At 43.2% G+C, this 16,360-nt stretch overlaps 1 protein-coding gene across 1 annotated transcript in view; it reads left to right on the top strand.

Moving 5' to 3' along the window:
- hmmr (hyaluronan-mediated motility receptor (RHAMM)) overlaps positions 1 to 16,360 on the top strand; it is a 99,834-nt gene that overhangs the window by 14,241 nt on the left and 69,233 nt on the right. Inside the window, exons 3-7 of the mRNA XM_072264543.1 lie at positions 5,177 to 5,250; positions 7,264 to 7,320; positions 9,330 to 9,518; positions 10,291 to 10,377; positions 14,859 to 14,970. Coding sequence (XP_072120644.1) covers positions 5,177 to 5,250; positions 7,264 to 7,320; positions 9,330 to 9,518; positions 10,291 to 10,377; positions 14,859 to 14,970 — 519 coding nt within the window. The remainder of the gene's footprint in view (positions 1 to 5,176; positions 5,251 to 7,263; positions 7,321 to 9,329; positions 9,519 to 10,290; positions 10,378 to 14,858; positions 14,971 to 16,360) is intronic.

Raw genomic sequence — 16,360 nt, 5'->3', positions numbered from 1 at the left:
CTTCAAAAAAGCAACAACTATACCAGTGCCCAAGAAGAGTTGAACTGCCTTAATGACTATTGCCCATTAGCATTCACATCTATGGTGATGAAATGTTTTGGGAGATTGGTCATGGGAGAATGAGCTCCTGCCTCAGCAAGGACCTGGACCTATTGCCACAATAGGTTGACAGCAGTTGTAATCTCAATGATTCTTCACATGGCCTTAGACCACCTGGACACACAAACACTTATGTCAGGATGCTGTTAGTTGACTGTAGCTCAATGTTTAACACCATCATTCCCACAATCCTGATTGAGAAGTTACAGGATCTGGGACTATGAACCTCCCTCTGCAATTGGATCCTTGACTCCCTAAATGGAAGACCACAATCTGTGGATTGATGATAATCGTGCTCCTGCACCTATTTTCTATGTTTCTATGTTAATATCTCCTCACTGACAAGCAACACTGTTGCACCTTGGGTGTGTGCTTAGATCACTGCTCTACTCTCTCTCTCTACCCATGACTGTGTGGCTAGGCATAGCTCATACACCATATATAAATTTGTTGATCATGCAACCATTGTTGGTAGAATCTCCGATCAGGATGAGAGGGTGTACAGGAGCGAGATATACCAGCTAGTTGAGTAGTGTCACAGCAGCAACCTTACACAATGTCAGTAATGTGAAAGAACTGATTGTAGACTTCGGGAAGGGTAAGAAAAGGGGACACAGACTAATCCTCTGAGGAATCAGAAGTGGAGAGAGTGAGGAATTTCAAGTTTGAGTGTCAAGATCTCTGAGGATCTAACTTGGTCCTAATACCTCTATGCAGCTATAAAGAAGGCAAGACAGTGGCTATATTTCATTAGGAGTTCAAAGAGCTTTGGCTTGTCGATTTTGAAGACTTCAGTAGATGTACTGTGGAGAGCATTCTGACAGGATGTGTCACTGTCTGGTATGGGGGGGCGGGGGAGCTACTGCACAGGACTGAAAGAAGCTACGGAAAGTTGTAAAATTAGTCAGCTCCATCTTGGGAACCTGCCTGCATCGTACCCAAGATGTCTTCAAAGAGCAATGCCTCAGAAAGGCAACAACCATTATTAAAGATGTCTCTCACCCAGAGTATGCTCTCTTCTCATCAGAAAGGAGGTACAGAGCCTGAAGGCACACACTCAACTATTCAGCAACAGCTTCTTCCACTCGGCCATGATTCCTAAATGGACATTGAACCCAATGAACACGACCTCACTTTTTTAATGTATATCACTTCTGTTTTAAAATTATTTTTAATCTGCTCAATATGCGTATTTACTTTGATTTATTTCTAATATTTACTTTGGTTTATTTCTAATATTTATGTATTACATTGAACTGCTGCTGTTCAGTTAACAAATTTCCTGACAACTGCCAGTCATATGATTCAATTTTATTGACATCTTTCTTGCAGGTAGATGACCAAAACTGCACACAACACTCCAAATTAGATCTCACCAATGTCTTATAGAACTTCAACATAACATTCCAACTCCTGTACTCAGTACTTTGATTTATGAAGGCCAATGTGCTAAAAGCTTTCTTTATGACCCTATTTGTGTGTGTCGCCACTTTCAATGAATTATGGACCTGTATTCCTGAATGCCTTTGTTCTGTCATACTCCCCAGTGCCCTACCGTGCGCTGTAAAACCTACCCTGGTTGATCCTCTGAGTGCTGCACTGTAAAACCTACCCTGGTCGGTCCTCTCAAAGTACGACTGCTTGCACTTGTCTGCATTAAATTCCATCTGCTATTTTTGAGCCCATTTTTCCAGCTGGTCCAGATCCTACTGCAAGCTTTGATCATCTTCCTCGCTGTCCACTACACCCCCCAATCTTGGTGTCATCTGCCATGAATTATGATTGTGCTAGCAGGAGCGATAATGTTGACATGAAGCAGTAACTGAGTAACCCTGAGCTGCTGATTCTAGGCTCAGAAAGCAAATGGATCAGTTTATGCTGCACTTGACATGTTTCCTGCCACGTGGTTCTAACATTCACCATCTCACTGTTTTGTCTGTGTCTCTATCATCCCTTCTGACTCAGTGAGTCATTCATCCCAGCAACCCATCTATAGTTGGCCTAATCACAGGACAATTAACAATGACCAATTAACTTAACTGATATGTCTTTGGATTGTGGGAGGAAACTGGAGCTACTGGAGGAATCCCATGCATTCCAAAGGGAGAACGTACAAACCCCTTATGGACAGTGCTGCAATTGAACTCCAACATTTCATGCTGTAGCAGTGTCATGCTGACATGGGACTCTCTTTTTACACTGTTTAAAATTTATTTCTCATTGCTACAGATACTAATTTGAAAGTGCTCTACCCCTGCCACAAACAGTGCATTTTCCAACACTGGTCAGTGGTAATATATCTGATTCTATTTATTGCTCATCCCCACTGCCCGTGAGAAGGTGGTGTTGAGTCTGATTCTGACCATTCTCCTGCCATTGTTGCACAGTCCTTCACAACGTCTGTGAGCAGCAGCCTCATTGTGGGTAGTGGGAATGGGGGGCCTCTTTCGTGTGTCGCTAAGGATTTTCTCACTGTTAACAGCCAGACTTGAGTAAAGGATTCCAAATATTAAATGAGAAAAAAATGAAAGATTATTTCACACAATCTTCAGACCGCAAGTGTAATTAAGTGAAGTAAAATGCACCATTTACACTTTAATAATTATTGTCCCCCATTCAGTAAGGACATTGGCCCCATTACCTCTGTGCTGGCTCTCTCTCAGGGCAACTTCCAGTCTGCTCAACCATCCCCTCTGCCTACTGCCCTTTCTCTATAACTGTACAAATTTTTCTTCCAGTTTTCTCCAAAGCTCTCTTGGAGCCATTGTGGGATCTGCCTCTGCCATATCAAGGCAAGGATGTAATACTGAGGCTGTATAAGACCTTGGTCAGACCACATTTGTTTTAGACTATAAGACGTTGGAGCAGACATGGGCCATTTGGCCTATCGAGTCTGCTCTGCCATTTCATCATGGCTGATCCAATCTCCTGCCTTCTTGCCATATCCCTTCATGCCTGACCAATCAAGAATCTATCAAACTTTGCCCAAGTATACCTAAAGACTTGTCCTCCACAGCCACCTGTGGCAAAGATTTCCACAAATTCACTACTCTCTGGCTAGGGATGTTTCTCCTCAACTCTTCTATGCTGACCATGTAACCTACTCTAGAAACTGCCTAGAATTTCCCTACCGCATAGCCCTCTATTTTTCCAAGCTCCATGTACCTATCTAAGAGGCTCTTAAAAGAGCCTATTGCATCTGGCTCCACCACTGGCAGTGCTTTTCACGCACACACCACTCTGTTTTTATAAAAAAAAATCTTACCTCTGACATTTCCAGGCACCTTAACACTATGCCCCCTCATGTTGGCCATTTCAGCCCCGGGAAAAAAGCTACTGGCTACCCACACGATTGATGCCTCTCATCTTGTACACCTTTATCAGGCCACCTCTCATCCCTTGTCACTCCAAGGAGAAAAGGTTGTTCACTCAACCTATTCTCATAAGGCATGCTCCCCAATTCAGGCAACATCCTTGTAAATCTCTTTAGAGCAGATGAGTAGAAATTTCTTTAGCTAAAGAGTGGTGAATCTGTGGAATTCATTGCTGCAGATGGCTGTGAAGGCCATGGTCATTGAGTATATTTTAAGTGGAGATTGATGCTCTTGATTGGTCAGGACATCAAAGGTCATGGGATAAGGCAGCAGAATGGAGTTGAGAGGGATAAAATGTCAGCCATGGTGGAATGGCACAGCAGACTTAATGGGCTGAATAGCCTATTTCTGCTACTATGTCTTATGGCCTTATTTGCATTCAGTGGCTGCAAAGCCCAGCCACGCTGCATGACCAGCTGAGTGCAGAGGTAGAGTGGGAGCTAACCTGGAGCATTTTCCATTCCTCTGCATCACCCATGTGCAGAACTGTAGAATATGCTGGTGCTGTAATTGCTGAGCCCGGCAGTCATCAGCGCCTTCTGGCCTGCTGTCACAGCACTGGACAAGGCAGTATGTTTCCAGTCCTGTGCAAGTTAACTTGATGGGTGATGTCGTGGTTTAGATAATCTGACCTGAGCGATTCTTGCCATTGCTAAACAGATAACGGATTTAAACGAAGTTATTATTTGACATAGGTAGTTATCTGAGCGTCTGAACGGAGTGTTCCACCAGGTTTCTGGTTAACATTTCTGTCCAGGTTCTCTCGCTGTTCTTTGCAAAGCCATCAATTCCAACCTGACAACTGTAATCAGGATCCAATTACAGAAGGTGATTGAAGCCATTTGGTGTTATGAGAGTTCACAAAGCTGCTGCTTTGCAATAATTTCAGTTCCAGGGAATTTGGTACATAGTACTGGTTGATTATTGTCACGTGTACCCAGATAATGACAAATCTTTGCAAGCCATCCAAACAGACTACATCAAGGTAGTTAAACGTTGCAGCTTACATTTGAAATATAAAGGCGTAGAATGATTATTGTGTCATGGTGGACTTGCTGAGAGCGTCGTACAGACTGGCCACACTCCAATGCCAGCCTGCATCAATATTTATCCAAATATTCAATTTTAGTAGGTTGCATCCTTTATTAATGGCCCTCTCCATCTGTGACATGCCCTCTTCTCATTCTAACCATCAGAGGGGAGGTACAAGAGACAGACCTACTCTCAACATTTTTAGGAGCAGATTCTTCCCCTCTGCAGTCAGATTTCTGAACTGTCATTGAACATTACCGCCATAATCCTCTTTTTCACATTTTTTACACAATGAAGTAATTTTATGTCTTACCCTGTACTGCTGCCACATTTCATGAGGTATATCAGTAGTAATAACACTGATTCTGATTAATTTATATCTGTACATTGTGCTGCTCATTTGTGTTGGATGTGCATTTGTCATGGCAAGTGTCAGTTTTTGAGCAGCAGCATCTTTCCCCTTGCCTGCTCGACTGAACTATCAAATGTCTGCTAGCCATTCTGTCCTGAACAAGTGTGAGTTGGCACGTCAGTTTGTGTGAGAGTTGGCTGTGTGCAGACTTGAAGAAGGAATTGTTTTGAACGGACAGAAAATGGAAATAAATGCAGCTTCTTGGGCATCATTGTTTTGCATTGTGGTCCTGATGAGCATATTTCTGTGTTGTTTCCAGATGCAGGAAACCAGGTGCCTGTTGAAGTTGAGAAAGGACTGATATCGCCAGCAAGCTTGAGGAAGAATCTTGCAGTTAGTAAAATGGATTAATTCAAATTAAATTTCATGAAAACTTGCTAACTTTGTGTTTCACAGGCTTTGGTGCTTTTGTTCAGGATATGACAATTGGTTGTTTAAACAAAATTATTTTGTTTAGTGCTATTGTCATCTCATTTTAACCATGCCTGCACCTTTGCTGCCTAAGTGCACAAAACAGAACATACAACTCCAGCAACACTGTACCCATGTTGTGGGTACTGTGTTGCTGTCACTTTGGCCTGATTCTAGTGTCCTTGGTGTACCAGTAATTCTGGTCTGGCAGCTGTGGTGCTGAAGAAACCATCCACAAACAGTTGATGTTGTAATCTGAGAAGTGAGTGGTTGTAATGGTCACTTGTGTCTCCTCACCCTTTCACCGTATTTTCTATTGTCGTTGAGATATGTGAAGTAGCTCTTTCTTCCAGGAGTGACTGTTTGTTTATTTAATTATGTGATACAGTGCAGCATAGGCCATTTCGTCTTTCGAGCCACGACGTCCCATCAACTCCCGACGAGTTCGATTAACCCTAACCTAACCATGGGACAATTTACATTGACCACTTAAGCTATCTGGTATGTTTTTGGAATGTAGGAGGAAACCGGAGGATCCGGAGGAAAACCACACATTTCATGGGGAGGATGTACAGAGCAACGCAGGATTGAATTGCAAACTCTGGGGCACCCTCAGCTGTAATAATATCACACTAACCGCTATGCTACAGTCAGATCCACTCAGGGATTTTCATCATCGTTATGTGCCATGTTGTATGACATGGACAATCGTGGTCTTTCCATGACCATGATTGTTCTTGGCTGATTTTCCCACAGAAGTGGATTGCCATTGCCTTCTGGACAGAATTTTTACAAGATGGGTGACCCCAACCATTATCAATACTCTTCAGAGATTCGTGGCAGCCGTGTTTGTATCACTAGGACTTGTGATATGCGCTAGGTGCTTATGACAGTCCACCACCTGCTCCCATGCTTCATGACCCTGGGTGGGTGGGACGGGGAGTGTGGGTGCTAAGCAGGTGCCACATCTTGCCCAAGGGTACCACGCACGCTGGTTGAGAGATGGAGTGTCATATATTCCCACCCATTTAGAGCTACAGCATGGAATAGGCCCTTCTGCCTCAACGAGCTGCGCCACTGGGCCGTAAGGGCTTCTTCTGTCCTCATGGTGTGGCTCGTTGGGTTGGAATAGTCCTTTTTAACCCTAGCCTAATCACGGGACAATTTACAATGAGCAATTAACCTACTAATTGATGCATCTTTGGACTGTGGGAGGAAACTGGAGCTCCCGGAGGAAACCCACGCATTCCATGAGTGCCTTACAGAGGATGCTGGTATTGATCTTAGAACTCTGACGCCCCGAACTGTAATAGCGTCACGGTAACCGATACTCTACTAGGGCAACTTACAGAACCTACGACTGTGTCCAGAAAGCCAGCACGCTGATGCAGCCAGGAGCTAGGTGAAGCATGCTGAAGCTGGCGTGGGTAACCACATTGCTTGCTTCTGTTGTTCATGCAAACAACGTATTTCACTGTGCCTGTGATTAGTAAACAAATCCGAATCAGCCAGTTATTGTGGCCTCATGGTTTCTGCTTTGCATCCAGGTGGCAAAACATTCCAAATGTAGGTCAGATCAACAATCCTTTATATTTGTTATGTTTGCTTCTCATGATGGCAAACCTCCAAGGCCCTCCCTTGTGGCAGTCATCTCCAGAGGGGTGAGATTTAAAAGTTAGCTTTATTTGTAACATGTGCATCGAAGTATGCAGTGAAAAGCATCATTTGCGTCAATTCAATCCAGTAAGGATTGTGCCTGGCAGCCCACAAGTGTTACAAAGCTTCCAGCTTCCAGCATGTTTGCATGGTAGCTACGCTGCTGTGCTGCCTATCTCGCCTACATGGGGTTAGGGTAGGTTCTGACTATCTGTTGTCTCTAAATCTAGATTGTCTATTCGATTTTAATAACTATGCTGTTCTTTGAATTCCATACAGACCAAGGATGCGAACCTGGCTCTTGAACTTAAGAAGCAGAAGATGTTGGAACAGGAGGTAAGTCGAGCATCAATGACTATTAGAATTTACAGAAATGTGTAATGTTGAATCCTCGTCTCTAATTAGAGAGAGAGTGTGTAGTTGGAAATTGTTTAAAGCAGTGCTGAAGTACAAATGGCTGCATTTAGTCCTTGGGCAGCTTGTAATGCCAAACACCATACTGCAGCAACAGCCGGTGCTCAATCGTGTTTGATCTTGATGTTTTTTTTAATCAAAGGTTCCTTCTGAATTCAGGAAAGAGGCACAAAACTTGTCACTTCATGATCATTTTATTAGGTGTTAATGGAACAAAGAGAAGTTGAAACTGACCCTGTTAGAGGTTTAACAAAAGTTGGTGCTGCCTTGCGGCCAGCTATTTTATACCCATAGATGAAAATTCCATTCCAACTTGTAGATAAGAGTCGACCATTAAGAAATCTTTTTCTTTCAAATAGTGCAGCACCAAGAGAAGATTCTAGAATCATACTAGTGTAACCACTAGGGGATTGAGGCATCTGTTGGTCAGGGTCAACCATGGACGTGGTGTCCCAGCTGTCTACAAGATGCGCAAGCCAGTGTAGTACAATATGGAGAACAAACTGTTGCTCACGTTGCAGGCTCCTCCTCTCCACATAGCTGATAAATGCAAAGAAAAAGCAGCGACCAATAAATTTTGGCTCCAGCGGCATCACAGGAGGTGTCAGCTTTGATTTCAACATAAGACTGTCTTAGAGATTCTAGTTCTGAATTTTTCCACTGGGTTTATTTCTGAAGCCTTCTCAATGAGTGGGTACGACCACAAGGCATTGGAGGTTTCAGATCAGAATGCTTATGCTGTTTACTCTTTTCCATAGATGCTGCCTGACCTGCTGAATTCTCCCCATCTTTTAAATCTACTCAGATTTTTTTCTCCAGTCCTGCTGAAGGGTCTTGGCCCGAAACGTCAACTGTACTCTTTTCCATACATGCTGCGTTCCACCAGCATTTTGTGTTGAATTTATAATCCAAGCTCTCACAATCAAACTTCAATGTCCTTTAGCCTGTAGAAGGTGGTTTCTCATATGTGGGTCAGAATTGTATTTTGCTTCCAAAACTAACTCTGATGCAGTACCTCCTCCTATAATAAAATATCTTTTGGGGGAAGAAAGCTTCCATCCGTTTGATCAGAACTGTGTTCAGTTCTGGTCGCCTCTGGAAGACTACCAAATGTTGAAAGGACTAGATGGGGTAGATGTGGAGAGGATGTTTCCTGTGGTGGGGATATCCAGAACTAGAAGACACAGCGTCAAAATTGAGGAGTGACCCTTTTGAACAGAGGTAAGGAGGAACTCTTTTAGCCAGAGAGCATTAATTCTGTGGAATGCTCTGCCACAGACAGCAGTGGAGGCCAAGTCAGTGCGTATATTCAAGGTGGAAGTTGATCCTTTCCTTATTAGTCAGGGCATCAAAGGATATGGGAAGAAGGCGGCAGGTGAATGGGGTTGAGTGGGATATGGGATCAGCCATGATGGAATGGTGGAGCAGACTTGATGGGCTGAATGGCCTAATTCTGCTCCTATCTATTATGGTCTTATAGGAAGGATGTGGAAGCTTTAGAGAGGGTGCAGTGGAGATTTACCAGGATGCTGCCTGGATTAGGGAGCATGTCTTAAAAGGACAGGTTGAGCGAGCTAGGGCTTTTCTCTTTGGAGTGAAGGAGGATGAGAGGTGACTCGATAGAGGTGTACAAGATGATAAGAGGCATAGATTGAGTGGACAGCCAGAGACTTTTCCCCAGGGCAGAAATGGCTAATATGAGGGGGCACAATTTTAAGGTGATTGGATGAAAGTATGGGGGGTATGTCAGGTAAGATGGTGGGTGCATGAAGTGCCCTGTTGAGGATGGTGGTAGAGACAGATACATTAGGAGCATTTAAGAGCGTCTCAGATAGGCACATGAATGATAGCACTGTGAGGGTTATGTGGCAGGGAAAGGGTTGGGCCAAAAGGCCTGTACTATTCTGTAATGCCCTATGTTCTATCGGCAGATCCGATGCCTACTGCAGCAGCGAGGGGAACAGGATAAAAGGCTCCATTCTCTGGAAGAGGAGTTGAAAAAAGTTGAAGGCAAGTTGGCTGCCGTTGTGAGAGAGAAAACATCGCTGACATCTAACGTTGCTTCCTTGGAGAGACAACTTTCAGAGCTCCAGAAAGCCAATGACTTGCTCAAAACTAAGGTATTGCTGTACTGAACGACTCTTTCTGTTCCATTGATGTGTTTGAATTCTACCGGGCGTGCACTCGAGAGGTTATGACTACTCCAGTGCACCGCTCATCTGCAGTTCACATTTAAGGAACACTGTCCAGTGCATCAGCACTTTGATTACATGATATTGCACCCTTGTATTTATCGTCAGATACAGTATGTTGGTCTTTATCTCGATGTAGCCATCACCTTTCTTCCAGGGTGGAAATGGCTAATGTGAGTGGGACATATTTTAGTGATTAGAGGCAATTATAAGGGGATGTCAGAGTTAGTTTTTTTACACAGAGAATCGTGGGTCTGTGGAACACACTGGCAGGGCTGCTGGTAGAGGCAGATGCATTGGGGACACTTAATAGATTCTTAGATAGGTACATGGATGATGGAAAAATGGAAGGCTATGTAGAAGGGAAGGGTTAGATTGATCTTGGAATTATTTTAAAAAGTCGATACTATATTGTGGGTCAAAGGGTCTATACTGTGCTATACTGTTCTGTTTTCTTAGTCTTGGGTACAACTGAACATTAAACCTTGGTACTAACTGTTGTCATAACTGAAAGCCTGAAATGAAACCATTTCTGTTATCGTAGTGTTTGAGATCTCAGTTTGAACTGTCCAAAGTGAGAGCCTCACCAGTGGAATAGGGTTCTGAGCTCTTCCCGCACGGAATAATTGGTCATTTGGTGATGTTGTAAGTGTGAGCACTGCTGGTGTGTAACGTTTGGCTGTTCCTTTGTTGCCTTCAGTTCTCTGATGACAGCACCAAGAAGAAGATCAATGCTCTGTGCTTGGAATTGATCGAAGTGAAAAACAAGACTGATGCCAAGGATAAGGTAATAACACTTTGTTTGTCAAAGAGAAAATAAATCTAGAAATTCTGCCTCACACTAAGGGAGATAACAACTTGGGTATTTTCTGCTTTGAGGTGCAAAACAGCCATAGCCTCTCTGGTTGCTGTCTCTGATACTGTGGTTTCTGAAGGCTGCCTTGGTGTGATGTGTGATATGGGTGGGCACCAGCTGGTTAATTTCCTGAACTCTGATTGTTGCTTTCTGCACTAAAGTGAGTCGAACTATTGAGTCTTTCTCCTGAACCCCCCAAGTTCTTGCTAAACTCAGAGGGTAGACCGTGCTGAGAAATCTTGCAAAGCATTTCAAAGTTGTGATGTATTTGTAAATCTGTTTTCTAATTCCCCAGGAGGAAGAAGTCCTGAAGGTATGAGTGATCTGGACATGTATACTAACACCACTCTCAAACTATTTAGAACTTACTTCACTTGACTTTTGAGTATCTGTTAAAATCTTCCACAGATTTATTACACTGTTTACAATACCTCCACTTTGATGGCCTTCCCACCACTGCTTGTTGTATTTTCCAATTTCTATTGATGTACGGTCTCTAATGTTACACAAGGCATTTCACTGATTAAATGCATGTCAGCAAAAGGTTTAAAATATCGTCCTGTCAAATTAATGACTAAATGGAAGACCACTTAATGTTTCAACTGAAGTATAACTATATAGAGTTGTTGGGCATGAGAAGGAGGAATTTTAACCCATTGAACCTGTCTGCTCAAACAGAAGATCCAGCTCATAAACACACAAGATTCTGCAGATGCTGAAAATCCAGATCAAAGCACAAAATTCTGGGGGAACTCAGCAGGTCAGGTAGCATCTAATGAGAGGAATAAAGAGCTGACATATTTGACTGACAGATGAAGGATCTCAGCCTGAAATGTTGATCATTTGGTCCCCCTCCATAGATACTGAGCTCCTCCAGCATTCTGCGTGTGTTCCTCAGAAGATTCAATTGCCCCATTCCTCTTGCCCTTTTCCCAGAGCAATGCAATTTTGTTGTTGAGTGCCATTAGCTAAGAGACTTTTCTCCTCTACCTTGTACACCAACTCGAGGTGAGGGATTGGAGCCTCTCTGTCTATCGATGTGTCGCACTGACAGTAACTATAGCCATTGTTTTGCTGTGTATGGTGACAGGCCTGGAGTAATGTAGCAACAATAACATTGCTTGCCCTCCAGAAAATCTTCAGATTTTATTTAGTTCATTCAGTTCACATTTTCTGCACTGACTGTTCTGAAACCTGGGTGATTGAAATTTGTCCTGGTTTTTTTTGGTTGCTAATGAGATTTGGGTTTAGAGTTTAATTATTTACAGTAACGACCACTGCCCAATGGGCAAAAGGATCTCAAAGTATGTATATGTTAACATATACTACCTTAAATTATTTTCTTAAAGGCACTTAAAGGAAAATAAAGAAATACAATATAATTTATAAAAAACTATACTTAAAGACTGACAAGCAACTAATGTACAAAAGTGGGAGAGTGTAAATAAACAAAATACTGAGAAAAAGAGTGATAGCGTCCTTGGAAGTGAGTTTGTAGACTGTGGAATCAGTTCAGTGTTGAGTGAAGTTGTCCACGCTAGTTTGGGAGCAATAACAGTTACGGAACCTGATGATGTGGGACCTAAGGCTCCTGTACGTCCTTCCCAATGGAAGGAGTGAGAAGAAAGCATGGCCTGGGTGGAGAGGGCCCCTGATGGAATGTAGAGCCATGTAGAATCAGTGGGTTGTTTGCACCCAAACAGGTGTCGAATGGAATTGTCTGGAGAAGTGAGATAGGACATTTGAGGACCTTGTCCAAATGCCTGAAAATGACAGGGAAGTAGATGATGGTTAAAAATGCCACAGGTTACTTGTCCTCATTGGCCATAGCACAAAACACAAGAGGAGTGAGGCCACACTTGCCATGTGTTAAACATTAGTTAAGCCACTGGTAGAAAACAGTAGTTCTGCTCTCCCGATTGAAAGGTGGATGTGATGGTGCCGAATGCAGAGAAGGTGCAAAGATGTTCCCAGAGTTGGTGTATTATCGTTATGTGGAGAGACTGTCTGGATTGGGAAGGTTTACTTCATATTTAAAATTGCTATGTAGATCGATAAGGGTACCTTTCCTTTCATCAAGTGCTCAATAAATGGGGGTTATTGATTTCCATAGCGTAAAGGAATTAGATGGGAGTTTGCCTTCATTGTCATAGTGTGAGTGTGAAATACATAATGGGACTTATCCATAGTGTGGTCTTCAGTGTCATAGTGTGAGTGTGTGGGGCATAACGAGACTTGTCCTGTGGTGTGACCTTCATTGTCTTTGAGTATGTGTGGCATAATGGGACTTGCCCCTTGAATTGACTTTATTTCCTACATCCTTCAAATATATGACTAAAAATCTTTACGTTATGTCTCCGCCTGGAGCTGGAACAAGCACCTTCTTGGCATCTGGTCTGCACGTGGCTCAGTCTCCCCGGCGACCGGTGGCTGAACCTACTGAGTGCCACTGGCATTGCAGCATCTGCGGTGTTCTGTGTCTCCTCAGAACTGATAGTTTTAAGCAATGAATACTGGAGTTTGCGCCTAGCAGAGAGATTCTCTCTGCTCTCGTCATCCTTACCAGTAATCTACCGTGTGTGCAATTAGATTCTCTGATTTAGAATTCTGATGAAGTGTTCTCGACCTGAAGGATCAAATCTCAGCACTTGCTGTTTAGCGTCCTGACTGTAGATTCTGTTTCTTTGGCTTCAGGCAAGTATTTAGCTTTCTGAGATCCCTTTTCGGTCAAATTATTATTATTTGTTGTATTTGTGTTATAGATTCTCCTTTATAATTTGTAACTACCAATTGTGCTTAATAAGCAGCGAACCCTTTTGGGCAGGCTTGTTCAGCTCCACCGTGAAAATCTTTTCTACGATATGCAGTTCACCTCTGACAGGAGAGCACACATCATAGTACAATAGTCTGTTTTATTATTTCATACACTATTATTGCACAATGGTAAATTGCGTATATACTGTTCTTTATTACTAGTTATTATTATATTCTTATTGCTAAATGTGTTTTTAAATGTTGCTGTAATGAAATAACTTTCCACTTGGGATCAATAAAGTACTTATTATTATTATTATATTGAGTAATTCCCTAAGACAGTGGAATGGGCTCTTGACCTCACAATCTACCTCATTATGACCTTGTACCTTACTGTCTGTCTGCACTGCACCTTCTCTTTAGCTGCATTCTGTTATTGTTTTACCTTGTTCAACCTCGATACACTGTCTCATGATCTGATCTGTATGAACAGTGTGCAAAACAAGCCTTTCACTCTATCTCACTGCATGTGACAATAAACTAATTTACCAATTTATTGGGCAATCACTTGTTTCGACTAACACACAAAATTCGACCATAAGCCCATAAAAATAGGAGCAGAATCAGGCCATTCAGCCTATCAAACCTGTTCTATCATTCAATCATAGGGGAATTTTGTGAACCCTATACTCCCATCTTCTCCTATTACCTTAACCGCCTTACCAATACACCCAATGACTTGACCTCCTAGCCTTCCATAGCAACAAATTACAGACTCATCATCGTCTGGTGGAAGAAATTCCTCCTCTGCTCAGTTCTAAAGGGACATCCCTTTATTCCGAGACAGTCCTTCGAACTCAGACTCTCTGATAACGGAAACATTCTCTCCCATCCACTCTGTCCAGGTTTTTCAGTATTCAGTAGGTTTCAGTAAGACCACCTGAACTCTTCTGATCTCCAGGTCCAGAGACATCAAACACTTTCTTATTAGTGTGTGGTAAATGTTGGGCTACTTGTCCTGGCACCTAGGAGTAACAATGTCATCTGCTCCGCTTGTGACCCCAGGAAACTATAGAGAGTGGTGGACGCAGCTCAGTGCAGCACCGCAGAAACCAGCCTCCTCTCCATGGACTCTGTCTATATCTCCTGCTGGCCTAGTAAAGCATCCAGCATAGTCAAAGACTCCACCCATTCTCGGGTAAAGTCTCTTTTTCTCTCATCGGGTAGAAGATGCAAAAGTCTGAAAGCACATACCACACATACCATCAGGCTCAAAGACAGCTTCCACCTCACTGTTATCAGACCATGGAATGGACCTCTTCTATGATAAGAGACTCCTGACCTCTCAATCTACCTTGTTGTGATCTTGTATCTTAATGTATGCCTACACTGCACTTTTGCTGTAACTGTGACATTTTATTCTGCATTCCATAATTGTTTTCCCTTGTTGTATCTCAGTGCACTGTGTAATGGATTGATGTGTATGAATGATAAGCAGGACAAACTTTGCACCATATCTTGGTACATGTGACAATCATAACCCAGTTTGTCCTGGGATGCCCTTCTCTTCCCTTGCTCTTCCTGGTTTTGTTGCACTTTATCTGTAGCTTTATGTTGTTTATTAACCTAAATACATTGTATTTCAATCCTATGCACAGGAGATCAGCTACCTTCAGATCAGTTTGGAAAGTCAAGTGAAACTCTTGCAGGCTGATCTGGAAGCCTCCAAAGCCACAGCGGCTGCATTGCAGGAAAGAAACCGATCAGTGGGTAAGTACCCAATCCTGTGTTGCTCCTGTTCTTCAGTACAAAGGTTCTGTAGAACCTAGTGGGCTCTTTTCCCCACCCCAGATAAAGAGCTTGTTGCCAGAGTTCCAAACTCTTCTTTAGCTTACATTTTATTTTCTAGTTTCCTTGGCTGCCTAAGTCTGGAAGACCCCCTCCGGTCCTGCCAAACTCGTGAGATTGAGATGGCTCTAACACCCCAAACCCCAGTTTGTGTGATGTTGTGTAATTTGCTACCCTGTTACAACTCAGTGCCATGAAATAACAGAATGTACACTGCATACCATTAAAGGAATTATATTTATGAAACTAAACTAAAGGGTCGCAATCCATCTCGAACAAACGGGTCTCCCACTTACAACCGGTTTTCTCCCCAGCATCTTCTCTCTTCATCTCCCGCTGAAACAAAAAAACCCAAGACCAACTTCAGTGTTCCTCATCAGAAAACCCTCCCCTCAGTTTTACCATCCCAATTGGATGGCACGTATTCCTCATCATCCCTCATCTTCAACAGTAACCCAAACAGGCTGAAAGCAGAACAGACTGCTCTTACAGAACTGCTAAATGAAATACATACAGCATAACAGTAAAAATGTCAACCAGGGCATTAACAATTTTATTTAGAGATACAGCATAGTAACCAATTAACCTACTAACCTGTACTACTTGAATGTGGGAGGGAAATGGAACACTCGAAGGAAACCTATGTTGTCATGGGAAGAATGTGCAAGCTTGAAGAGTGACAGAACTGAACCTAGATTACTGACGTTGTAATAGTGTTATGCTTGTGCACCCACCACGCGTGGCTGAGGGATTGGAGCAGGGGGCAGGGATTCAGATTTCTGGATCATTGGGACCTCTTTTGGGGCAGGTGTGACCTGTACAAAAAGGACAGGTTGCACTTGAATCGGAGGGGGACCAATATCCTGGCAGGAAGGTTTGCTAAGGCAACTGGACTAGAATTGTTGGGGGGTGGGAACCGAACTGAAGAGACTGGGGAAGAGGAGGTTGGCTCACAAATAGAGAAAGCTCGTAGACAGTGCGAGAGGGAGGATAGGCAGGTGATAGAGAAGGGACATGCTCAGACCAACGGTTTGAGATGCGTCTATTTTAATGCAAGGAGTATTATGAACAAAGTGGATGAGCTTAGAGCGTGGATCAGTACTCGGAGCAATGATGTGGTGGCCATTACAGAGACTTGGATGGCTCAGGGACAGGAATAGTTACTTCAAGTGCCGGGTTTTAGATGTTTCAGGAAGGACAGGGAGGGGGGCAAAAGAGGTGGGGGCGTGGCACTGTGATCAGAGATAGTGTCACGGCTGCAGAAAAGGTGGACGCCATGGTGGGATTGTCTACGGAGTCTCTGTGGGTGGAG

This window comes from Mobula birostris, chromosome 7 (genome assembly GCF_030028105.1).
Source record: "Mobula birostris isolate sMobBir1 chromosome 7, sMobBir1.hap1, whole genome shotgun sequence".
Classification (NCBI taxonomy): domain Eukaryota; kingdom Metazoa; phylum Chordata; class Chondrichthyes; order Myliobatiformes; family Myliobatidae; genus Mobula; species Mobula birostris.
This window is presented reverse-complemented; position numbering and strand designations above follow the sequence as displayed.